Consider the following 27,683-nt stretch of genomic DNA (forward strand, 5'->3'; position numbering starts at 1 on the left):
TTTTTGATTCCTCAGACTGAAATTAAAACCTAACTGGCGCAAAATCTGAAGTGTCTCTATCAGTTTCAAGAAGCAATTGAAATTTGATGGTTAAGTCAGGACATGAACCTAAATTTTGTTTTGAAACCAGCACACTTAACCCCCAGTACAGTCATTTCGGCAGTTTACCAAAGGAAAAGAAAGTTTAGGACAGGTCTATACTAGAAGCATTATTTACTACTGGGTTACTAAAGCTCTCTGTCTTGTTACATTAAGTTCATAGAGGCACTGGAATAAAATACTGGGTTGCTATACCAAACCTAGATTTCAGGAAAATTTCTACTCTTAGTTCTTCCTGGATTAAAATCAGCATTTCCCTCCTCCCCACCCCCTCCACCCTCAGGATTGACCAAAAGTATAAAAGTGGCAAAGTATAAAGAGAAGTCAAATGTGAATCACTGGCAAGGGGATTCTTAACTGCTTCCTGGGTTTCCTCACTGATGAAAAGTCTTTCCTGAAATTTAGAATCCCAAATCTACTCTTTAAACAGGCAAAAAGCCCTGTATTCCATCAAATAATAATGTAGTTCCAAAAGTGTACATTAGAACTCTAGAAAAAATAGCAAAGGAAGAGAGAAGCTGGCTATAAATGTTGGTTACCACCATATCAGATTCATTTTTAAAACTTGTGTGGATACAATGTTTCAGAATCCATTTACTTTCTAAACTTAGAATGAACCTGGAGACTATGTGTAATACAAACACCAAACTTGTAACAGGAAAGCAGATGCATTTTGAATTGCAAATATGTTTTGCAGCCATAATACTTTTCAGACCAAAAGTTTCTAAGTTAGTTTAACTACTGTTAGACCACATTTTTTAGGCATCTAAAGAAACAAGTCACTAATCCAGACCGCATTTTTTAGGCATCTAAAGAGACAAGTCACTAATCCAGCCTCCTAAACAAACACAATATTAATAAGCACTAACCTACTTTTCCTTTAACAAAAATTTCAAAATTTCTGTTATCGCCTATGTGACCTAACCAGAAAAGTCGTCTACGTTCTCCACGGTTCTAAATCGAATTCCCTTTCTAGTTATAAAGAAGAGAAATTATGAGAAACTGACAAGCCAAGATAAAAAGGTGCTGGTCCAGAGGCGTCAAAAACAAAAACATGCACTATGCTTGGTGGTTAAAGAGGTTAAAGGCTAGGTATGTTCCAGACTCCAAAGTATCAGAAACGTGCCCCTTCTAAACTCCTTATCTAAACCAAGGAGTTGACACTAAAACAATCCGCCTTCATATGTTCTAAGTTTCCATGCCTTAGCCCCACATGGTTTGCAGAAGTTTGGCTGCAGCGGGGGATAGGGTGGGAGTAGCCCTGTTGCTGCTGCTGCTGCAGTTGCTGCTGGTGGCGGCGGCCGCGGCGGCGGCAGAGTAGCAGGAGGCGGAGGCGGGCGGGGGAGGGGGGGGGCTCTTGCCGCCACAGCTCTCGTCGCTTCTCCGCCCCCCCCCTCCCCGGCGGGAGCCGCTCTCAGCCTCTTTGCACAAGTCGCTCCGCTCTCGGTCATGTGACCTTAACGTAACCGGACAGGAAAAGCCCCGCCGCCGCCGCCGCCGCGCCGGAGACACCGACCGCGGCAGCAGCAGCAGCTAGAGCCAGAGAAGGCGGCGGCGGCGGCGGCAGCGGGAGAGCGCGGCTGGGGCTGCACAGCGGCGCCCCCTCTACACTCCTCCTCGCAGCGGCGACGGCAACACCAGGTGAGCAGGTACCGACATGGTCCCAGGGCCCCGGTTTCCACGTGCCACCCCTGCCCCCCAGTCCCCGGAAAACGGGGAGGTGGGGGAGAATGCAGGGGCCGGGGCTCGTGAACGATCCCGGCGGCGGCAACAAAGGAGACTACGAACAAGTCGTGTCCTGCTCCCCTTTACTCCCTGCCCGGCTCCAGGTGATGATCAGGCGACTGAACCCGGGCAGCCAAGAGGCCCGGTTCAGGAAAACGGGAGGTGGGTGCGCCCCGTGGGGGTGGTGGTGGCTGCGCCTGGCGCCGGGACTCTGGCCGCCTGACAAAACCATCCCCCGGAGCCAGGCGGCGGCGGCGAGTCGGCGGCGGCTTCATCCGGGGCTTTTCGGGAGGGGGAGGGGACGGAAGCCGAGAGGGCGGGCGGCGGACCTGGGGAGGGGGGGGCAATCCGCGTTCCGTTCCCCTTCCCCGGCCCCTCCCCTTCTCTCCACTCCCCTCCCGCCGCAACCGCGAGGTCTGTCACGATCGGCGGCGGCCGGTGAGAGTCCCGCGCTGGAGCCTGGAGAGACGGGCCTGTCTGGTGCGTTACCCCTTCAGACATTTCGCTGCCTCCGCCTCCTCCTCCCGCTGCGGCTGCTGCTGCTGCTGCTGCTGCTTCAGCGGCAAGGCCGCGAGCTGCGGAAGTGGGTTTGGGGGGAGGGGAGCTGGAAGGGAGGGGGAGGGGAGGGATCCGGTCAGACCGGAGCAGGCCCGGCCTCTCTGGCGCTTCTCCCAGCTGCAGCGACTCCTCCAGCTCCTGCCGCTAGTGCTACGGCTCCGCCTCCTCCTCCCTGCTCGCGGGCGGGGGCGCGCACGCGCGCTTCCGGCCTACCCGGGTCTCGCGCTGTCTCCGGCTCTCGCGCGCGCTTCCGGCCTACCCACTTCTGGCTCTCACTCTTTCCCCCTCCTCCTCCCCTTTTCTCCTGCGCCGGGTTAATCGAGCTTTCTGGGGCGGTGCGCGTGGCGTTGGCGTCGGCATTGTGTTAAACTCCGCGGGACTTGGGAGAGCGCGCGCGGGAGCGAGCGGCGCAGACTGGGAGTGTCGCATGTTTTTCCTCCGCCCCCGCCCCTGCCCCTCCCCGGCCCGAGGGATGCTGTCGCCGGCCCCGCCTCCAATTCGCATCCCCCTGCCTCTGCCTCGGGGCTGGTCTCGGTCCGCCGCGCTAGGGAAGATGCTTTCCTCCCGCCCTTGGGAAACGACCGTTAACGCTCCCCTGGGCCCGGCCGGGCCGATGGGCGCTCTCCGCAGACAGCTGGCGGGGCGTTTAACCGGCTGCCTCCGCGTCCTCAGGCTCCGTGCAGGCGGCGGTTTCTCGCTCGGGCCCCTCAGGGGTTTTTCTCGCTTGGTCGAGGCCCCTGAGCTTCCGCCGTCCCCCAGATGTGTGCCTCCGATAATCAGACTGGAACGCCTCGCGTTCGGTCGAGTTTTCAGGCGGTTTTGCCTATGGGAGTGAGGCGATGACTGAGCCTCGCTCCCGGGGCTCAACCGGAATTGTCATTTTTAGGCTCCCGGGAAGAAGCGGGGGAGCAAAATCGCTGTCTTTGGGGGAGCTGGGGGAGCTAGGGGAGCAGGGAATGGAGGTGCTTTTCTCCTTCGAGAGCCAGGGAAATCCCTCTTCCATCCCTTGGAGTCCAGCGCTGTATCGTGATTGACTAGACATCCAGGGGGGAAGGAGAGGATACAAAAGAAACACTTTGCTGTACAATGTTATGTAATTGAGGTTTACAGATACTTGTAAATTAGAGGGGGCTCTGAAACTGAAACAAGTGATGCCTTCCTTATCATTTCCCAAATAAGAATTGTATTTCGTTGAACATTTTCAAAGTGCAGTTCTGATTATTATAAGAAGTTCTCAGGATTAATGTAAATTCCTAATTCTCTTCTGGATTACAGGTTTTTTTTCTGGTCTTTGGCTGTAGGTCATTTTGGTGGTTCAGCACATCTGTCGTAGGATGGACTTGGCTAGAGTTAAATGTTTTAAATCTTCTCTTTATCAGTAAAGTCGTAGGCCACAAAGTTAAAAACAAGATTTTGAAGGATCACCTGTAATTTTATTATTTATCTTTTTCTCTGTTAGGATAGTCATTTTGTCCCAGGTCTCTACCTGGGACAAAAGTCATATGTAATCAAAATTTAAATTTTGGAAGCATGAAATTGGTTTAATTGAAATGAGTTGGATATCAACGGAAATGTTTGTAATTCCCATTTCTGCTATTTATCACAAATCAAGTTCAATTTTAATAGTGGAACTTACTTTTAATTATGAATTCCCATTTCCACACAATCTGGTTTTAGGCTGTTAAAATATAATTTAAGTCTACAATGATTTTCCAAAAGGTAGCCTTTGGATGATTTACTAAAGATGTTTCTTTGAATTCAATAAGCATTTATTAAATTTATACTATCAAGTTGCAGAACAGTTGCCATTCTGCATTAGTAGAGAGGGTTTCCCCGAACCAGTGGAATCACAAGTGTAAACCCAGATCTCCCACCCTCACCAAAAGATTGAGACTATAAGCCACACAGAAAACAAATTCATGCCTTTCCGGAGCTTACATTCTACTGGAGGAGAAGGAACTACGTGTAGGTAGATAAGTAAATACAAAATATATACAAAGTAAATACAGTAATTTGGAAGAGGTTGGAGAAAGGGGAAATGGTAAGAGCTAGGAGGTGGCAGGTAAGCAGTTGAGAAATAGAAATTCCAAGAGACTGAAATGAGGAAGGAGGAATATGGGTGCCTTTAGTATCTCCCCCCTCCAAAGGAAATAGAAAGTTCTATGTGGATGAGCACGGGAGGGAAGGTAAATTAAAGGGAAGTAATGAAATCAATCGGTAAAGGTTGGTGGGAGCCAGACAGTGAAGGACTTTAAATGCTGAAGAGAGGAATCTATATTTTAATTTGGAGCCACTGAAGCTTCTTGAATAAGGGAGTAGGATAATCAGAGCTTTGCTAAAATTAATTTACATTGTTCACCTAATTTTATCATCATGAAATAAAACACATGTACTAGGCCTAGAAGGTGATAGTTTAAGTCAGACTTTTTAGATAACCTATCTTTGAAACACTCAATACTACAAAGATTTTCTCCCTGCCCACTCCCCCAAATAATTTTTTTTTAAATCCACACCAGACATCCTTAGTTCCCTTGGTTGACAAATCAGCACAAAATATTTGCTGACCCAACCAGTTGCTTCTTCATCAGAGATTACCTCTCTCCTAAAGAAGGAAGATGTAAATATAGGTGAAAAAAAGTTCAACATCTAGGCATTGGAGTTCTCAGTAATTTACAAGTTTCCCATGATATAAGGAGACTGCTGTTATGTGATGATGACTTGGAATCAGCTACCTGATTGCTGTTACCAAAACATGTCCCGAAAACTTCTCATAATTTCCCAGCAATAAAAATTTCCCATGGTTCTTCTCCAAGAAAACTACAATAATACTTTGACTCCTTGAAATTTTGAAACTCTGGATGTATCCTTTAGACTATGTTATTTCCATTAGCTATACATTTTAACAGACACTTTACAAATATATACATATATATTTTAAGAGGTAATGTTCTTACAGATAATGCACAAAATTCAGCCTTTTATATGTTGATAGGATACATATCAGGGTTGATAATGATAGTAGAAATTTTTTTATGGCACAGCAGCTAAGTTGGTAGGACAGGTGGTAGAGAAGAATCTGCTCCTCATGAAATACTTCTGCCCTATGTTTCCTATCACTTGTTCTTCCCCAAAATACTTGGACTCTGGAAAGTTTTTCCCCAGTATTCTCTATCATATCTCTGCTGTCAGACTCACAAAAAGAGTACCACCTCTCCATGAGGAAGGGCTGATATAATCCCCAACCTCTTTAAACAACTCTTAAAATAAAAAACTAACGTATGACATTACTGATTCCTGGTGTTCAATAATCTCATGATTATTATTGCTAATAATGGAGATTATAGCCAGAATGATCCCAAAAATCAGAGTACAAAGAACACCATACAGAATCAGATCTGTATTCCAGAGTTGGCCTTATCACTTTAGCAAGGCAATCAGGATCATAGGCACTTAAATTTTAGAACTATAAAAGGAATTTAGAGATTATCTATTCCAACATTTTCAATTTGCAGATGATAAAACTTGGGTCTAGAAAGATAACAGTAGTTTGCCCAAGATCCCATGGATTGTAGATAATTGAATTAAGGATTGGAGCCCAGTTCCTTTAACTCCAAAGTGCTCTTGGCACTTTTTTCAAAAAAGAGGGTTTTTTTCATGCCACTTTGCTGCTTTCATACCACCTGCTTCCCCAGAGATTCCATTTCTTCATCTGAGGAGACTGAACTAGAAAATCACTGAAGTCCCTTCATATTCTAACCTTCTGTGAATTTATGAATGTGTAGTCTGTTTGACTTTGAAATCCACTTTAAAAAAAATAAAATTTACCAAAAACTGAATTTATAGGAAACAAAATTTTAAAAGTGATTATTCAAACAAAACAATTTTCCATTTATAAAGGTATTTGCAAGGTTCTTTTAAACATCAAACTTTCCCTGGACCCATGATCTCATTTCAGAAGTTTCCTTCAGTAATGTAGTGTGCAACTCATCCACCATCAACCTCCGCATTCTCCCATAAATTCACCACAAAAGATGGTCTTCATTGCATTAAGAGGGTACCAGTAGAGCACTCTGGCTGTCTACCTGTCATCCCCTGCTCTTGCCATATGATCAACCCGTCTTTTCTTTCTATCACAAAGGATGTCTTTTAGCCTTTCAGAGTTCATTAGTTATATGTTACAACCTGCTCACACCACTATGTGGCTGTTGCCCTCTGTGTGATATTTATAATTCTTTGGAAGCAGTTGTATTCTGTGTCTTGATGCAACACCAGTACAATGTTGGAATTTTAAAAAATGCATCTTTGCTTTCATGGCAAGCTTGGGGGTGGAGGTGGGGGGTTAATTAGAAGAACTTTGCTGTTTCCTGAAGGCAGTCCAGTGCACTCTCTTCCTTTTTCCCCCCAACTTTGGACTAACCTGCCAATATACATACTGATAAGTAGGTTTTCTAGGGTGTCTATCCAAAGGCATGTTGAAATCTGAGCAATAAACATTCTTCCATTTGGTCTTTACCATGTGGGTTGACATGCCAAACTCAGTAATTACAGATCTTTTTTAGGAAGCTTGACATTGTTCTGGAGCTTGATATAATCAGTACAATGGGCATAAACAGGAGCATCTAAAGTATCTCATCGTCCATGGGGCCTCCCTCTTCAAAATGAACTCTGTTGAATCTCCTCCATGACAGTGTCAAATACCTTTGATAAGCATACATATTCCTGTTTTATGCCTCCCTAATGGGTTGCCAATTAGTGTTATTTCTGTTGTATCATCCGATGAGTATGAAATGATTTTGAGGTTTGTAGGAGAGACACCTTGTAAAAGAGCCTGTAAGAAAGCGTTCTATTCTACCAAGTCAAATTTTTTTCATAATCAGCAATCATTAAACGTGACAGGATCTTATAATCTCTCTATCTTTCAGTTAATTGTGAAATTGTAAAACTATAGTCCATTGTTGAATATTGCTTGCAAAAAGCATGCTTATTGCCTACTGATACCCCTCATTGAGGATTCTCTTGATTCATCTTTATAGGTGTTTATTATAAAGATTTTGTGTAAATGGGAAAGTAGGCATATAAGTCCTCTCAGGCACCCTTTTCAGTATTTTAAGGTCTAGATCTTTTCCACTTTTGATGTCTTCCTCTCCTTCAGATATTTGTGTATCATTCCCTCAATGCCCTCAGAATTGTGTCAACTGCAGCATAGATCTCTATATACTTGGTCCAGTCTGGCTTCTTATCCCATCTTTATTCCTCTTCCGTAAGTACCTTACCTGAGATGTTAGGATACAAATGTGGTGCTCACTGTACCTTATGTACAAAATTGTTAAAAATAATCATTACAAATATTTTCTGTTTTTCTTCTATTTGTAGTCTTCCTTGGATTTTCATCCTTTAATGCCCTTGAGATGGCTTCACTTAGCTGGATATTTTGTCAAGCTTTCTTTAATATGGTTTTAGTTTCTTCTACTTTTTTGTGTTATGAGATGATACAGCAATGTTATCACAATCATCCATCATCCTTCGTTAGATTTTATAAGCAAGTTTATATTCTAGCCTACTGTTGCCTTTGAAAGTCATCTCTCTCCATTTGGCAAATAAGTCAGATGTTTACCAACCAGGGTACTTTCTGGGCTCCTGGTCTTTTGTTGTGGCAGTTAAGTAGTGTCAATGTCATTTTTGTTGTCTAGAAATATTAACTGATACTGTTAAAAAAAAAAACATTTGGGGGCAGCTGGGTGGCACAGTGAGTAGACCACCGGCCCTAGAGTCAGGAGGACCTGAATTCAAATCCATCCTCAGACATGCGACACATTTACTAGCTGTATGACCTTGGGCAAGTCTCTTAACCCCAATTGCATTGTCTTCTCTCCTCAAAAAAAAAAAAAACCCAAACATTTAAAATAGGATAGAACAGATCTGCTACCAAAAGAGAGTAACATTGTTTTCCAAAGTCAGTTGTTATTGACTACATCATTGTTTCTGTCTATTAATATGGGTAAAAGAAAGTTGATTTTGTTTTGCTCATATCTTTTGTTTTGAATTACCTACTTTTCCCAATATACCCTACCCTACCTCCACGCAGAGCCATCCCTTAGAACATAGACGTAAAAAGAGGAAAATCTTAAGGAAAGTCTATGAAGCTGTTACCACGTTTCAATAAAGTTTGAATGTTTAGATATTTTTTTATTTTAAAATTGCCATCTCCATTCTTTCAAATCATGAGTATTCAGCTACTAGTTACTGACTTGATAGTGAACAAAGCAATAGTTCATCCCATCAAATAATCTAACCCTGAATTTTCAAAGTTTATACCAGCAGGACACAAGCTTCACAATACAAGGTTTATCAGTCTAGAAAGGCCTCAGAAATGTGTCCAATAGGTAGGCCATTATGTAAGGAGTAACCTTGCCCAGTTCATAGAGATTAATCACTAGAAGACTGGCCACAAGTTAACGAATTTTGCACCACAATAACTCAGTCCATACTAAGGCTTGAAAGGACTGGGAACTGATGGTGGAAGGAATGGTCGCACTAATGAAATAACAGCTCTCTTTGAAGTTCTGAGGCAACATGGTGTAATAGATAAAGCAGTAGACTTGGGGATCAGGAAGACTTGGGTTCAAAAGTCACCTCAGCCACCTAAAGTGTGGCCCTGGACAAATCATTTAGCCTGTTTCTTCATCCGTAAAAATGGGGGTTAGATTATGGCTCTTCTTCCATCTCTAAATCTATAGTTTTATTGAAGAAGAATGCCCTAATCTACTCGAAACGATTAATCTGATATTTAGGTAGTGTTGAGGGTCGGAGGAAGGTTTGCTGGTATCCTATATATTTCCCATGAGATTCCTTTTTTCGTCTATGAAATTTTTTTTAAAAAATCAAATTTACTAGTGCTTTAAACTCTTAAATTCAGAGTATCTTTCAAATAGATAATCTGAGGGATTTCCTAGTGTTTTAAAACTTCCCTAATGAGACTGGTAAATTTCCTGAGCAGTTTGGTCCCTTGTTTTTACATTTAGATAGAATGTAACTTCATTCAGGCACATCTACAACTAATGAGTAACTTACTGAAGGTTATGGAGAATAAGAAATGCTACACTTAATAGAAGTAGAAATAATTTAACAATGTAGTCAGTCCTCAGTTATTCATGTAAGTGGAACGGTGGTATGATGTGATATAAGGTAAAACATTAGATAACTTTAAAATCATGCTAATAAAGTTTTGTTGATACTTTTTGTTTTTATATCATCTACAGTTTCTAATGTCTTTCTCCTGCCTCCGCCCAGGGAGATCCATCCCTTAAAGAATTTTTAAAAAGAAAAAAAAGTTAATCAATTCTATAAAAGGTCTAACATTACATGCAGGATTCCACACCCCAAGTCTAGCAAAGAAAGGAGGCTGCTAAGTAGCAAAATGGATAAAGCATTGAACTTGTCAGGAAAACCCAAGTTCAGATCCTACCTTGCTCACTTGTGTCACCCTGGGCAAATTGTTTAACCTGTTTTAGCCTCAGTTTCCTCCTCTGTAAAAGGGACATAATAATAGCACCTGCCTCTCAGTGAGGACCAACCAAGATAACATAGAAAGTGTTTTAAAAACTTGAAAATCATATATAAATGCTGGATGTCATATGTCTCTTTAGATGTCTCTTCTTGGGGGCCAGACTTGGTCGTTATAATTTCACAGCATTTGACTTCAATTGTTTTCTTGTTGATCTTTCCATTTATATTGTCATTGTGTATATTGTTTTCCTGGTTCTGCTTAATTCACTTTTCATCACTTCATATATGAATCTAGGTTCCAGTCCCCTCTCTGACACTTGTTGTATGAGCATGGGCAAGTCACTTACCATCTGTGAGCCCTAGGCAACCTTCTAAGGACTATAAGTTATAGGTGGGTTTTTATTTGTGTCAGTGAAATTATGGTGTTAGATATTCGTGGTGGTGTTAGATAATCCTAGTCAGAGGAATGATGGAAGTATAGCTTATATCTTAGCAAAGCATTTCATAGACTCTCATGCTATTCTTATAAAGAAGATATAGAGATATGCACTACACAAAAGAAGTTAGGTGGCTCCAGATTTGGTTGAATAGCCAGCCCCAAAGAGTGAATTTGTCATTCAATATAGAATTCAATCAATGTGGAATTCAATTTCCAGAGGAATATTCTAAGGATCTATATTTGATCCTGTGCTGTCTAACTTTTAAATTAGGCAAACTTACCATATTTACATATACACAGATGAATGACAGGACCCAAAAGGATACACAGGATGGAATTTGGGGTTAAATCTAATAAGATAAAATATTAACTTTACACTTGGGTTTGACAAGTCAGCTTCACAAGTATAGTATAGGTATGGTTAGATAAGCATGCAGCCTAAAAGGATCTGGTGGTTTTAGGGAACTGTAGGCTGTATATAGATTAGCTCAATGATGGCTCAAAAAACTGGTGCCATCTTATAGTGTTTTTTAAATTTTTGTTATTGTAGTCATTATCTATATGAGTGGTCTTCAATTTTTTTAAATTACAATTTAAAAAAATTTGGCCATGCTTTCCCAGCATACATCTTTTAGAATAAATAATACACATGTACATGGTTCAAAGTTGAGTTTGTTTCCATACTTGGTTGTAATGGCTATCATAACTGAAAAAGATAACAACTCCAAATGGAAGAAGCATGTCATTGGCTGTATTATCATTATGGCCATTTTTCAGTCTCAACCATGTAATAGTTTTTATTGTAATTTGGCTAGTAATTTTCCATCTTCTTTAATGTCAAAGTTAGTTCTCAAAATTAAACAAGGAACTTGTATTTTTATATTTTTAACAAATGAATTCAAACCTACTAAAACTCTTTATTTTGGAAGATTTAAAGAAGTTTTAAAATTCTATTTCCAAATTTTTTAATTGTGCAGAGTTTTTGCAGGTGACATGCTTTACATCATTTTTTGCAAAATAATGATGAAGACATTCCCAAACACCTGAATTCAAAATGTTCTCTTGGTACCATGTTTCTTTCAAAAAAACAATCACTTTCTCATTGTCAAAACATTACTTTTATCTGGGATCCAAGGTATGTAAGGAATGAAATACAGATATGTAGGACCAAAAGCTTTTCCCTAATTGATAAGTAGTCAAGGAATATGAATAGCTCTCAAATGAAGAACTGCAAACCATTAATATCTATGTGTAAGAGTATTCCAAATGACTAATAATAAAATCAAAACAAGTTTTCACCTTATACTCCGCAAATTGGGTAAAATGAAATAAGATTCCTGGCCAGTGTTGTAATGAATATTAAAAGGCCAGCTAATAATTGGTACGACTCTTGTGGAAAGCAATTTGGGTTTATGGTAAGACAATAACTAAAATGACTGTATCCTTTGATCCAGAGATCGTTAACATATACCTCAAGAAGGTCAAAGATAGGGGGGAAGTCAAATAGTCACTAAAATTCCCATGATATTAAAAAACTGAAAACAAATGTGATTTGTGGAGTGGCTAGATAAGTTGTATGTTATGTGAATGTGATGGAATATTACTGTACAGTTGTGTTGGTAAGCAAAATGGCCTTTGTTTTCTTTGAGTAATCCTTACTAGGTGCTAAGCCCCAGGCCCAAACCCCTGTTAGGTGTAAAACCTTAGTGGGTGTGGATTGGCAACTAAGGTGGGGCTAACTCCAGGGAGGGCCTAGTTTACATGTCTGGGACAGCAGAGGCTCTTAGACCACGTGGGTTTAAGTCCCCTCTTTGTGACAAGATTCTAGGTCACGTGGGTAGGTCGCATGTGTGACACACCCCTGACACTGAAAAAGATATAAAAACCAGGGGTTGGCTGTCTGTTCTTTGGAGCTCTATCTGCAGCAGTGGTGGGTCATGTGACTCTGGGCCAGCCCTTGTTCCGAGCTCCTGGGCTGAACCTAGATGTTGGTAACTATGAATCTGTATTGGTTCTGTCTGTTGATTTTGTACTTTGTAATTTGCTCTGAAGTTCAGGGTGCTGGCTTTTTTCCTGAACTAAGTGAATGATATTTGTGTGCTGAATTAAAGTAAGCTTGTCAACCACTTTAACCTTGCTTTCCTTATTGAGGCAGATCAAAAGAATCTGCTGTTGGCACCTTTCTGGGTGCTGGATGTGGATGGATCTTACACCCCCACAGAAGCTGCTAGCCGGATGGTGAGACTATGAAGAAGACAGACATAGGAAAACATACAGTCTGACACAAAGTGAAGTAACTAGAACCAGTAAAACAGTTTACACAATGATTACAACAGTGTAAATGGAAAAAGTAATAACAGCAAAATAAAAGCAATGCTCTGTAATTATAATGACCAAGCTTGGGCCCAGAGATATCAGAATGTACCTCCCTCTCTTCTTTGGAGAGGTGGGAAACTATGAGTATAGAACACTGCATATACTGTTGGACTTGACGTATTAGCTAATTTTGCTCAAGTGCCTTTTTTCTATCTTTTTGAATTCTTTGTTCTAAAGGATAGCTCTCTAGGTAGTGGAGGTTGGATGGAAATTTGGGGAAATAAAGGTGGCATAAAAATATGAATAAACATTTTAAAAGGTTACCTTACATTGAAAGTACAGGTTGTGGTTTTTTTTTGGGGGGGGGTTGGGACACTATCCCCCTAACCACTATGATGTGTAAGGGATAACTGTATATGTTTGATCCTAATGGTAATAAGGGAGCCACTAGAATTTATTGTGTAGGAGAGTGACATAGGCCTATGCTTTAGGCAAAAATCACTTTGGTAGCTACATGGAGCATGGATCTGAGAGGAAAGAGACTTGAGGCAGGGAGACCAATTAGGAGGCCATTATGATAGTGCAAGTGGGTCTAGAAATAAAGTATGGGAAAGGGACAGAAGCAGAAACTGTTTTAAGGATGTATGGGAAAATGAAAGCAAGGAATTTAGAATGATATCAAGTTTGCAAACCTTGGTGACTGGAAGGACAGTGTTGTACCCTCAAAAGAAATAGAGAAGTTTGGAAGAGGGGTATGTTTGAGGAAGAGTTTTGCATTTCAGTTTATAACCCGATCCAAGCCTGCTGACTATGCAACATTGTCTGACTGAAAACTCATTGGCCTAGAGCCAAGAGCCTCTTGAAGGAAGGTGGGGCGGAGCAGGGCAGAGGATGAGAACCGTATCAACAGCTTTTGCCCAACCAATGTAAGTGCCTGAATCTCAGATTATGACTACTCTGAGACACTAACACCTGGTACAAAAGGTGAAATCTTGTACATTGGTGGGAGAGTTCAGAGTAGCAAATTGTTAGGCAATAATAGTTGAAGATGGTAAAGATTGGATATTTTCAGGGAGAAGGGTTGTAACCCACTTCTCTACCCTCTAATTACTTGAACATGGGCCATTCCCTTCTCCCCACTTTGGAAACTACTGGTCTGTATTGTTGTCTTCATTTTACTTATTTCAGTATGCATTGATTCCTACAAATTTTGCTGTATTTCTCTTAATTCCTCCTATTTGTTGTTTTTTTTACAGCATAATAGTATTTCATTACATTTAGATCCAAAAGGGAACTAAGAGATCATTTTGTCCAATCCCTTCATTTTATAGATGAAGAAAATGAGGCACAAAGAGAGTAAATGACTTGCTGTTGGTGACACAGGTATTACTCAAGAGAAGCAGGATTTGAACTCAGGTCTACAAACTCTGAAGGCAGTACTCTTTCCACTGTACCATGATGCCTCTATCTGTTCACTGCTCATTCCCCAATTGATCAGCACCTATTTTATTTCCAATTTTTTGCTACCACAGAAATCATCACAGGTCTTCAAGCAAAAACTGAATGATCACTTTTTGGATATGTTTGCAGACCAAATTCTTGTTAAGGCCAAGGCTAGACCATTACGGTGCCTAACAAAATTGAGATTCTGTGATGAGGACTTTCCAGGTTGGAAAGTGCTTTAGAATCATCATAGAATGTTAGAGCAAAAAGGAACCTTCTAGATGTTAAAGTCTATACCTTACACTTTTTTTACGACCTCATTCACTTCCAGTGTCAGTATAGAATGGCCTTTGACCCTGCTCCTCAATAGAAATTGTGCTCCCTCCAACCTTAACAGTCACCTCCTAAAAACATGTATAATAGCAACATATCAATCTTCACTCATCCTCCTTTACCTCTCTGCAACATCTAACACCATTATAAACCACATCCTTCTTAATTGAAACTTTCTTCCCTTGACGTCCTTAATACTGCTTTCTCCTAATTTTCTTTCTACCTCTGAAACCACTTCTTTTAGTCTCATTAACTACTTCCTCTTTGTCCTCTGAGCCCCCAATTATGGTCATCCCCCAAGACTTGTTCTTGGTCTCTCTCCTTTGGCAGTCTTATCAATTGTCATAGCTTCAATTATCATACCGTGCAGATTATACCCAAATCTCCAACCCCAGCTGACTCAGTTGCTCTGAGTTCTAGTCTCTCATTTCCAACCCCCAGTTGTACTAGCAATACCTAAAGTTTAACATTTCTGAAGCTTAACTCATCCTCCTTCCTTCAAAACTTGTTCCTTCTAACTTTACTACTTCTGCTCATGGCACCACATCATTGTCCTAGCCACTCAGCTGAAACCTGGTTCATTCTTGACTTCTCTAATTTTCCTCACCTCCCACCTCCAGTTAGTTTACAAATCCTATCAGTTGTACCTCTGAGATTTCTCTTCCATCTTATTCCCACCCTCCCCCACCTCCTCATTCCCACCCTTGCTGCTACCATTGTAGTCAGGTCCTTAGCACTTCTCCACTGGTCTCCCTTGTCTCCAGTTTCTTACCTCAAATCCATTTTCACTTCACTGACAAACTAATTTTCCTAATATGATCAGGTTGCTCTCTACTCAGAAACTTACTCTGGCCAGAACACTGAGACTAGAATTAGTAAATGTGAGTTTTAAAAGTGTGTGATCTGAGGGGCAGCTAGGTGGTGCAGTGAGTAGAGCACCGACCCTGAAGTCAGGAGAACCTGAGTTCGAATCCAGCCTCAAACACTTGACACACTAGCTGTGTGACCTTGGGCAAGTCACTTAACCCCAATTGCCCTGCCTTCCCCCTCTCCAAAAAAAAAAAAAGTGCATGATCTTGGCCATTATACCCATCAACCTGTGAATAAAAGTTTCCTTAACTTGCCATTCAAAACTGTTCACAATGTTTTATAACCTTTTTAGGTTTATTTTATAGTATTCTCCCTTTCACACACTCTACAAGGTAGCGAAGTTGGATTATGTTCTTCCTCAGTTTTGTACTGCTTTTACATTCCTTATGTTTGGAAAAACTATCTCCATCTTCCCTATCTCCCCGTTTATTGACATCCTTCTATTTCAGGGTCCTTCTCAAGGACCACTATATCCATGTAGCCCTCAATAATTCCTGGCAGAAATGGCAGAGCATGTGTGTAAAGCACTTTAAAAATTGTAAAGCTCTCTAAATATGAGATATTGTCACTAATAATACTCTTCCTTTCTTTATTCTGTCAGGTCAGGTCACTCTGACCTTTTAAAGACAGTTAATTATTTTCTAAGTTTTTTTCTGTATGTCTCATTACTCCGCTGAATTGTAAACTTGATGGTAATGAAATGTTTCTTTTTTTTATCTTTGCATCCCCATTGTCTACTACAATGCCTTGCACATGATGGGTGCACGGCAAATGTTTTTAATGCTTTTGAATTGTTCTTTTTTCATTTTATAGATGAAGAAAATGTGACATAAAGAAATTAAGAGATTCACTCAAGGCTATAATAGTGAATATAATTATATAATAAAATAATCAGGCTGGAGATAGAACCCAGATATCCTGTATCCCAGTTTAGTGATTTTTAAAAATTCATCAAATACTTATGATAAATAATCATCAAATATTTTGCCATTTACAAAATGCTGACTTCTCTCCATAGAACCCTCTTATATAACAGGAAAAAAAATCCAACTGTTAAAACTGTCTAATACAGTACCCTGCCTTTGAAACATTCAACATCTGTGATCCATCACGTCTTTATCAAAAGAAGGTAGCTGTGTTTCTGGTATTGGTCATCTAGTCAGCTATTATTTATCAATAATTTTTTTTTCTGAATTCCATTGTCTTCAGTGATCTTTCTACCATCCCTTGCATGTATTCAGTAAAGTAAGTTCATCTCTTAGGTTCATTCTTTAGCTGTCAGTGCAGATATCAGGTTAAGCCATGATAGTCACCAGGACCTGTGTTTCTTCTTTAAAAATAAGAAGTGCAAAAGAAATATCATTACAATGAATATCAAGGGAAGTCACAAGAAAGAAAAGAAGCAATACTTCCAAAAGACAAGGAACATACACACATACACTTTAGTAAGGCTGTATCAGCTAGCCATTTCGATATGCTGCTTTCTTACAATTTTAGGTAAAGCCAAGTTCCTAAACATTGGAATGACAGATGCCCCCATTCGGTCATGCCATAACAACAATTCTGCCTATGTGAGATTTTTTTCTTTATATTGAGCAAGTCATGTAATGACTGAGATTTTTCTTTGTTATAAAAATAAGACATCAATTATTCATTCCCACTTTCCATGAGAATTTAGTCCTGTTTCCTTTTTGTTTTCATTTCCTCCTCTCACTTGGCTTTTGTACTTCTGTTAGTTTCCTTCCCATATTTCTATCTGTTTATATTTTTCCCCCATTTCATTTCTTGCCTTCTTAGGAGATTTTCCCAAATTGAAAATCTAAAATACTTGTTTGGCTCTCTTAAAGGAAAGCAATTAATAATTATATCCTTCATTGTATTCTTGGGAACTCATTTTTCTACTATATATGTTTAACTTAGTCTGCTTTGAGATAAAGGAAAGGATGAGACCCAAAACCTTGCATTTTGTGAGGTCACACCCAGAGGTAAATAAATATCTATTGAAAGCTAGAACCTAAAAACTTACTCATATACTGTACTTAAATTGAACCACTAACATGTTGAAACATACTTTATTACCTCCTGGTACCTTCAGTGCAAATTGACCAGGTTGTGATAATATAGTGGGAGGTAAAGTTAGCTATACATCTAGGTAATAAGTATCGGGTTAATTGATTATGTTGTACATTTAGTACAGGTTGTGCCAACTTAGTGCAGGTTTTTTAAAGTTTCTTATTAAAATTCAACATAACCATCATCTTGTGCTTATATATCACTGTAGTCACTTTTTGAACTTTGTAAAAACTTTCATCAGCAGCTACTCAGTGACTAAAAGGATTTCATTTGTAATCCTAGCATTGAGATCATCCAAAAAAATGAGGTTTTGAGGCATGCATGATAGTTTGATGTTACCCCACAAGAAAAAGTCTAATGGAAATAGATCAGTTGACTAAGGTGACCAAGCAAGAGGACCTCCTTTACTGATCCACCAGATTGAGAAAGTGTCATCCAGAAAATTAAATTTTAAAAAATGTTTAGGTATTATTCAGAATTCGCAAAACTAAACATAAAAGAAATTGAAGTAATTAAACTTTCAAATAATATGTTTGAAGTTATTAAAACTTAAAAGTACACTACAACTTTAAAGACACCTTCTATTTTCAGTTTGAAGGACTTATACTAGAGCCATAAAGTGCTCTGTGAATCGGCAAAGTATGTCTGTTGAAGGCCTAATTGTTGAGCAAAGGTTGAAGCAGTTTTCTCTAAATTATGACCAAGGGTGTATGCTTCCTAGCAAAGCCTTTACAGTTATCCCCCATTTCCCTTTTGCTTCTCCCTGCCCTAAGCTTGTTTGTTTCCCTAGCCTCTCTGCCTTTTTACCTTCACTGCCATTTGTTTCTGATGTTGATGGAGGTAGCCCCTGGGAAAATCCAGTAGAAAACACCAGCTACTACATTTCCTTCTTGCCCTGTGACTGTTTTTCAGTCACTTAAAATTTTCTCTCCCAGCCCATTGTAAGTCACATTTGTGAATTTTTAAATTTGCCAGGGTATACTTGGAACAGAAATATAGCAGGAGATTCATGCTCATTGATTAAGGACTGAAATGTATATAGTAGGTCTATAGAAAAAGAGTTCATATGACTATAATAATAAAAAGAGAAGAAAATAAAGCCAGCAAAAATGGCAGCTTATCTACTACCAGTAAATTAAAATTAGGAGTTCATATGCTCTTGGTTTCTGATTTAAGGAAGGTAGGAATTCGTGGGAGTAAATTTTGAGGGAAAATGTTTCTAGTAGTCGTAGTTCACCAGTAGGGAACAAACAAGAGCTAGAGTTGGAGGGAGAGTGGGGAACCTTGCTTTGCCATAGACCTTTTCTAAGCACTTTTATGTCCCAGCAGTATAGGTGAAAAAATTAATTTAAATGCATATGTGTGTATGAGTGTGTATACATACACACACACAAGCCCTTAAAATCAGTTGTACCTGTCCCAATGGTGGGATGTTATTGTGTTTGTATGTAAAATAAATAAAGTGAAAAGTATGTATTCAAAATGTTGTTACTGTTGTAAATGCAAAATGATTCATAACTCTGAAGGTACATGCTAATTTGGAAATCACTTTTCTTAAGGAAAATCATTTGCTTTGCAGATTTAAAAAATGGATTTGGCCAACCATGGACTTATTCTGCTGCAACAGTTAAACGCTCAGCGGGAATTTGGTTTCCTGTGTGACTGCACGGTTGCTATTGGTGATGTTTACTTCAAGGCACACAAATCAGTCCTTGCTTCATTCTCCAATTACTTTAAGATGTTGTTTGTCCATCAGACCAGGTAAATGAAATGGTTGATAATAAATATGACTATAACCTTCTTAACATCTACTACTCACTTTTGTTCTAGTTCTTGAGTTCCCTTAATTTGTGTCTCTAATTCAGCCTGGATCTTATAATCACCCCTTTCAATGAAACAATTACTTTACCTTGCTTGACCATCTTCAGTGATCATTGTGCCATTTTCCAGTTCTGGATAGCTTTCATCATATGCTTTCTCTGCTTCCATCCTTAGTTTTACGGAGCACTTTTTATATAAGTAAAAACTCTTTATGTATATCAGTTCTTAAAACTGTTGACAGATTCTATTAAAGTTTCATGCTATTTTATCTCAACTGGGCTTTTACTATTCCATGTGTCAAAGAAATATGTTAATTTGCCATATTATGCATTTTAGGCATAAGCCTGCTAGAAACATTTTAATTCAATTTGACATCATTCTATGTCCAGGCATTTCTAGCTTAGAGAAAAAGATGTTCAAAGTGGCATAGTTTACCTAGGCCATCAGATACCTCTCTCCCCAAGATTTGAAGTAATGTATAGGAATCTTAAACAAGGAAAAGAAAATAATGTTAAAATACAGTTTCTGGTTAATATCCTAGAACAATAATCAATACTCCGTTTCTTACTTGACCACTTCCCTCAAGGATATCCTCCCAATGGTCAGTGTCACGATCCTTCAGGTTATAGGATGGGTTAGGATCTTAACCAGAGTTATTAAATGTTTCAACTTTAGTTTCTACCTTTAATTTCCTTAAGAAAGGCCTTTTGTCTTCAACCAATTTGGGGGAGAAGTGAGAGTAAAGCAAGTCTGGAAGAGCTTTTAGGATGGAGAAATATTATTTCTTACTTACAAGATTTCTTCTGGGACCTTGCTCAAGCACTTATCACTTTTTCTCTTCCCTTTTCTTTTATCCCATTCCACTGGCTCCTAATAATAAATGATATTTTGGTCTCACCTGTCCTAAAAGGAGTTTTCCATGACATTTCTACCCTCTTGTGCTGCTGTCTTCTCTTTCCTTTCATTGTCACACTCGTACAGAGTTGTCTTCTCTTCTGCCTCCATTTCCTTACTCCCCACCCTCCTCTTTCAGTCTAATTTCTGCCCTGACCGCTGCTGAAACAGCTTCTTTGAATGTTGTGACCACAGTGGTGTAATGGAAGGAGTGCCTGATAGCTGAGTTAGAACACCTGAATCCACTTGGTCATTTGCAACCAGCCAGGGTCCTTGAGTCTGGGCAAATCATTTCAGCTCCCCAAGCCAGCTTAGATGATGGCAAGGTATCTTTTATCTATAAAGTCCTGAGTCCACCTCCTTGTCAGGTTCGGCAGAGGCTTTTTTATTTTCCAGTTCTAAATCTCTCTGAAAAGAGTTGACATTGTTAATAAAACTCTGCTTCTAGAAACTCCCTTCTCTCTTTCCCTTTGTGACTTTGTACTATCATGGTTGTTCTACCCTTCCAACTGTTTCCCCTCTGTCTCCTTGGCTGGCTTTTCTTCCTTTATTCCTGATACAAAATGTAAGCATTCCTTTGGGTTCTGCACTGAGCCCTCTTCACTCTTCTCTATATTTTATTCCTTGTTAATCTTACTTACTCTGTGGCCTTAATTATCACATCTGATAATTAAAGTAATCATGTTGATGACTCTCAAATTCTCCTTCCAGTCCTGTTCTCTCTTTAAAACCTAGATCTTATAGTTCCAGTTGTCACACATTTCCATTTAGACATATCCCACTATCACCAAATTTCTGCATGTCAGATACCTTAGTCCCACCCACATACCTTAAAATAATTCTTTGATATAACCAGGAAATACTGACCAAGGCTCAGTATGTCTAAAACTGAACTCAGCATTTTAACCCCTTAAACTTTAGTTTCTCTTTTTGACTTCTATGTTTTGGTTAATTTTGTCATTGTCTTAGTTAGCCAGGCTCAGATTCTCCGAATTGTCTCTGACAGTTTCTTCTCCCTAGAATTCTACCATCTCATGTCAAATACTGTCAAAATGACCAGACAGACATTTATCCTATCCTTTCTATTCCTAATAGTACCATCATAGTTCAGACTCTTATTATGTCATAGATGAACTTCTGTAATGACTTCCTGTTGCATCTTCTTGGCTCTAGTATTTTCTTCCCCAAACCATTCTATTTACCCCTATCAAATTAATCTTCCTAAAGCAGTGATTTGATCGAATCGATCTTTCTCAAAGTGCAGTGCTTGCAATTGCTTACTGAATGAAATCGATACTCCTTAACCTAGCATCCAAGGCCCTCCATGATTTGACCCCAGCCTACCTTACTACACACATACATGCTATTCACTACTCCCTGATCTCTGAACATTCTTTCATTTTCTCATCTCTTGTTTCTGCTGTTACCATAACCCATAATGGCCATACTACTCACACATATCTCATGGCAAAATTCTACATACCCTACGAAGCCCATCTTAAATACCTTATTTTTTCATCACACACATTTCCAAAAATGGTACCTTGCATATATGGTTGACACTTCATGAATTAATGAATGATAGAATTAATAGCACTGAGAATGGTTTATTTTAACCTGAAACATTAAAAACATTTATTCTGTTATCTGTATGTTTTATTGATTTTATAAATACTATGGAATATATTCATTTAATAAGAATTAATGCACTAAATTAAGATGTTGCTGTAAACAACATAGTTTTTATTTTGAATTTTTAATAACAGTATAAGAGTGGATTCCAATTAGTGACAAGTCTAAGGAATACCTAAGAACCGATTACTGGTAAAGCATTTAAACTATAGGGTACTACATAAAGACTTATTAAACGTTATAGCGGTATTCAAAATGTTTATTTCAATTGAGTCATGGGTGTTCATATATTCACAGTTAGCCAGAAAGCTTAATTTGACACCAGAATTGTAGCTAATGTCTTTTACACCTTTCCACAATTGCATTAGAAATCAGTGATTATCAAGAGTGACAGAAATGTAAGGGCAGTGGCTGCTTTAAAAACAAACAATCCCCTCCTCCCCACAAAAAAAACCCTAGTCCACCCAGATAAATGGGAATAATCCACTAAATGTAGCTGATCATTTGTGAAAAATACTGAGATTGAAAATAGCACTTGCTTCCAATTTACCTGGTAGGCTTATGTCTTAATTTTGCCACTAGATGTCTCTGGTCTTGTAAAAGTTAAGGTTAATTTGCCCAGTGAGTACCACTTTTATTTGGGATTGTCAAGAGGGCAACAAGAAAAGGGAACTATGTGGATTAAGCACATCCCTCTGATAAAATTTAATATTCAGCAGTTATACTTTTAACTTTCTTTAAAATCATTCTTTATTTTTATTGGTCAAGGAAGGAACTGAGGTAAAACCAGAAGTTACTTTGAAAATTTACACACAAGAGTTTTCATCTCTGTCAGTAACTTCAAATTATATTAGTTTTCGTTCTAGCCAAAGGATTCACATGAAATGGTAAGCTAAAAGCCAAACCACAACATATATAAACTACAGACAAGTCTGCCTTTGGGCTTTTTGACTTTTCTTGAGTGTTAAAGATGCAGTTGGAAGTCACCAGAATCTGGCCTGTGGTGCAGTAGGTAGTTAAGGTAACTTGGCACATTTGCAATGAAAGGAGTGGAGAAAGAAGATATACTACAGTTGGGAGATTAGTCACAGGCTTTGTTTCTTAAGTCTGTTTCCCAGGCTTGGGAATATAAAATCTATGTACAAAAGATTTAAGTTTGAGGTTGATAATTTGCATTATAAAAAATAGCCTTCACAATATATGAGGAACCATAGCAGAGTTCTTTGAAGCAGTAGGCTCTTTTAGTGCATTTAAAATAGTCTTATTACATACATCTTTCTAGGAGCATATAGGGCAGTATGATATAGTAGATAAAGAGCTAGCCTTAGTGTCAGGAGGGCCTGGGTTTGAATCCACTTTACGTACTTTCTAACTTTGTGACCATAGGAAGGTAGATTCAGGAGCCTCTAAAGTCCTTTTCTGCTCTAGAATGTATGAGTCTGTATAGGTTACATAAAAGGAAGAACACCTGTAGGCTATTCCCATTTTTAAGGTGAGAAAATAGTAACATAGAAAGATTTTGTGACATTACAGCAATGCTAGTCTGTGTCCTCTTGAAGAAAAAATTGGTAGAAAAATGTTTCAATATTGCCATTTTATCATCAGATTAACTGTTTTTACTTTCACATATCTTTCTTTACATTTCATCTTAAGACAATTTCAATAAATTCTTCTATTTCACAGACATATCTAGTTTAACTCAGCATTTTTATCTTCTGGTCAAAGCTTAAAGTATAAACATGCATATTAGTATCATTGAGCATTAATAATGTTTTTAAATGTCTATAAATGAATGGATTACTCTAGCAAAAATATTTATGAAGAATATAGTATGGTGGAAAGAATACTAGATTATGAGTTGGGAATCTTGGTCTCTAGTTTCAATTTACTGACCACGTGACATTGGGCAAATTACTTAACCACTTTAAATGTCATTTTTCTCATTTGTAAAATATAATGTTGAAGTAGGTGACCTCTAAGAGCCCTCTGCAAACAAAATTCTAAACGCAGAGATTAAATGCATTTTGTAATCTGTGTTTATTATAGAACACTTTGTAATTGCAAAGTACATATAAATTAATAATAGATAGTATATTTATATAATGCTTTAAGACTTGCAAAGCTCCAACTAAAGGCGTGTGTAATAACTTTGTCTATTTAAAACACTTATGTTTTCTCTTAAAATTGTTATGAAAACTAAAGTTAGCAAAGCTGTGGGTTCTTAGGACCCACTCAGTTACGGCTACCTGCTCAATATATTTCTGATATATAGTAGCATCTAGATCAGCCAATAGAAAAAAGACCAGAATCCGAGTTAAAAGGAATGATGGAGGCCACCTAATCTCCCGTATATTTGAGTAGGAACTACTTATTTCCAGCACCTTTCCAGCTCTAAATCTGTGGTCCTCCAATCACCGCAAGTGGTCATCTAGCCTTTCTGCCACCCCTTCAGGCCTCCCCCTTTACTCTTGGTAGTTGTCATTATTTGGACAGATATCTTAAATCCACCTCCTAGCAAGGTCTACTTTCGGTCCTAGTTCTGTCCTCTGGTGTCAGACAGAACAAATCTAATCCTCCTGGCCATGTACTGAAGACCGCTGTCATGGGCCTGGCTGCTGCTCCCTACTTGGGTGGTACAACTTTGAGCAAGTAATTTAACCTCTCCAGGCCTCAGCTTCCTTATCTACAGTCTTAGAAATGGAGATCCCCAAGAGATGGTAGCTAGTTACATGGTTTAGTGGGTGACAGAATGGGGAGCAGAACTCACATTTCCTAACTTAGAGTCTTTCCACTGTATCATTTTCATCTTTAACTCAATACCTCTCAAATGAGAAGAGGAATTCCTAGTCTACCTATTTCACAATATTGAGGGGCACAGAATTATAGCACGTGCATGTGTGTGTGTGTGCTTTGAAAAGTATGAATATGCTGAGATATATAGGATTATAAAAATAACTCCTTACACAGGGTGGCCCAGAAGTCTTAGTGCAGCTTTAAACTATTAAATCTTAAGCTAATTGAACTTAAGCTTTAAGAGCTTAAAGCTGCACTAAGACTTCTGGGCCACCCCATATTTATCTTACCTCTTGTCCAATGAAATATTTTTTGCTTTTCTCTTTCAGTGAGTGTGTCCGTTTGAAACCAACTGACATACAACCTGATATTTTCAGCTATCTTTTGCATTTGATGTATACTGGGAAGATGGCACCTCAGCTTATTGACCCAGTTCGACTAGAACAGGGGATAAAGTTTCTTCATGCCTACCCACTAATTCAGGAGGCCAGCCTTGCCAGCCAAGGAGCCTTTTCGCATCCGGACCAAGTTTTTCCATTAGCCTCTTCATTATATGGGATCCAAATTGCAGATCATCAAATAAGGCAAGCCAACAAGATTACCTCAGCAACTGACAAACTTGGGCGGGAACCAAGACCACAGACTTCCAGAATGAGCCAAGAGCAGATATCCGAGGGATCACAACTTTCTCAGTTAAATTCAAATCTGACACAAGTCAGTCGGACAAATATGACCCCCTCTGACCCACTACAGTCTTCACTGTCTCCAGAACTTGTTTCCACACCTGTACCTCCCCCTCCGCCAGGGGAGGAAACAAACATGGAAGCATCTTCTTCAGATGAGCAACCTGCATCCCTTACAATAGCCCATGTCAAGCCAAGCATCATGAAAAGGAATGGAAGCTTTCCAAAGTACTATGCCTGCCACCTGTGTGGGCGTCGGTTTACTCTTCGTAATAGCTTACGTGAGCACCTCCAAATTCACACAGGGGTACCATTCACATCAAATCAGCCTGGAGAAAGTAGTGTTTCCCTCTCTCTCTGTACCAATGCAGTTGAACTAGGGAAAGATGCCATGGAAGTGCCAGAAGCGGGCATGATAAGTGACAGTGAGCTTCAGCATATTTCTGATTCTCCAATCATTGATGGGCAGCAGCAGTCAGAAACTCCACCACCATCAGACATTGCAGACATTGACAATTTGGAGCAGGCAGACCAAGAAAGGGAAGTGAAAAGGCGGAAATATGAATGCACAATATGTGGGCGTAAATTTATTCAGAAAAGTCACTGGAGGGAGCATATGTACATACACACTGGCAAGCCTTTCAAATGCAGCACTTGTGACAAAAGCTTCTGCAGAGCCAATCAGGCCGCCAGACATGTGTGCCTGAACCAGAGCATAGACACTTACACAATGGTGGACAAACAAACTCTGGAACTGTGTACCTTTGAGGAAGGTAGTCAGATGGACAACATGTTAGTACATGCCAACAAGCCCTACAAATGCAATCTGTGTGACAAAACTTTTTCAACGCCTAATGAGGTGGTTAAGCATTCATGCCAAAATCAAAACTCTGATGTTTTTGCCCTTGATGAAGGGAGATCTATCCTTCTGGGCAGTGGGGACTCAGAAGTTACAGAGCCTGATCACTCAGTGTTAGCTTCCATCAAAAAAGAGCAAGAAACAGTGTTATTAGACTGAATGTGTTACTTCACATTTTTCATTTTTTACAAAGACTATACTTTCCCTTCCCAAACCAAAACTACAAATAAAGTTCACCGAGGCATGATAGAAACAGTTCCTCTCCCCATTCTCCTTTTCCCTCACGTTCACTTTCTCAGCCCTCGCTCCCTCTGAAAAAAAGGCTTTGTGCATTAGAACCTGGAATACATCGATTTTAATGCAAAGAAATATTGGACAGATAATGGTTAGTAGTGTTTACAAATTCAAGAAATAGATTTTGAGAAATGTTAGATTATTTTAAAAGAATACTTGGATCTAATGAAGGGTACATAAAAATTCAATTTGGTAAGCTAAAATTGTACAATTATGACTTTCTCCGAGTAGTAAGGCTTCCTTTTTGAAAATAACAGTTGCAAACATACTGAGACAACTGTGTACTATTTAAAATCTAAGTGGTGTGGGAAAACTTCAGACCCAAGACATTTTTTATAGTACTTGATTTTTCTCAAGGTGTCTTATTTCAGGTTGCATCATTGAGATTATGTCCATTCAAGAAAATCATTATTTACAGCATCTCCTTCAACAACAACAAAATTGAAAGAGAAAATAATAATGTGATGGCAATCTTTTCTTTTTTAAAATATTGGATAAAATGTGGAAAGTTCGTGAGTATGTGTGTTTCTGAGAGAGACTTGTATGTATGTTTGATATAAACAGGTAAATAAATGCACACGCCTTATCTAATTGTATCTAACTCTTTCCAAGTTGAGCCAAAAAAACTTGATTTGAGATAAAATCTAAGAGTACTTTTTTAAAAATAAATTAGTTATATGTTTTTAAAAATCAGATTAAAAGTACTATCCCAGAATTTTCTTATCTTTCTGAACAGCAAATGACATGGAAGTAGAGAAAATGTCATGTTTTCACATCTTGTCCCAGTGCTGTTTCAGCAGTTACCCTGCTGAATTCATTTGTACCATTAAGTTACATTCCTTTATAGCACTAGAAATGCAAAGGGGGGAAAAAAGACTTTGTATTCTGGAATACTCACCTTTTCTGAAGAAGATAGAAATAGAATATGATAACTACAGTGCAATTAGTCCACAAGATCTTGTCAATATCAGATTTAAACATCAAAATGGAATACAGAAAGATGGGTGAATGGCTGCACCTGCTTTTTGGGATAAGCATTTGGCTTTGATGTTCATTATCAAGTTGTGGTTTTTTTTTTTTAAATTTTGTGCCTGAAATTCTCATTGGCTTGAAAATAGTAAATAACATCCATTATTCCCTTTGGCCAATAATAGGAATGGCTCGGGACAAAGTAGGAACCCAAAATGAGGTAAAGTGGGGAGGGGGAGAGGAATAACATCTAATAGCTCTGCTCTGTGTATATGTTTAAAACTGAAAATCCCATCATCCTTCATGTATAGTTGAGTTCTCAGATTTGTAAGTTTTTATACATCATTTCATTGAATAAAGATTTAATTAAATGGAA

The 27,683-nt window shown here is 39.1% G+C and overlaps 1 protein-coding gene across 1 annotated transcript; it reads left to right on the forward strand.

Annotated features, from left to right (window-relative positions):
* The first annotated feature begins 1,555 nt into the window (after positions 1-1,555).
* On the forward strand, positions 1,556-27,683 carry ZBTB2 (zinc finger and BTB domain containing 2). Its single transcript, XM_036769234.1, has 3 exons — positions 1,556-1,740; positions 18,942-19,123; positions 24,832-27,683. Exons 2-3 carry the CDS (start codon positions 18,951-18,953, stop codon positions 26,201-26,203), a joined length of 1,545 nt encoding a protein of 514 aa, XP_036625129.1. The 5' UTR covers positions 1,556-1,740; positions 18,942-18,950; the 3' UTR covers positions 26,204-27,683.

The sequence above is a fragment of the Trichosurus vulpecula genome, chromosome 7 (assembly GCF_011100635.1).
Source record: "Trichosurus vulpecula isolate mTriVul1 chromosome 7, mTriVul1.pri, whole genome shotgun sequence".
Taxonomy (NCBI): Eukaryota; Metazoa; Chordata; class Mammalia; order Diprotodontia; family Phalangeridae; genus Trichosurus; species Trichosurus vulpecula.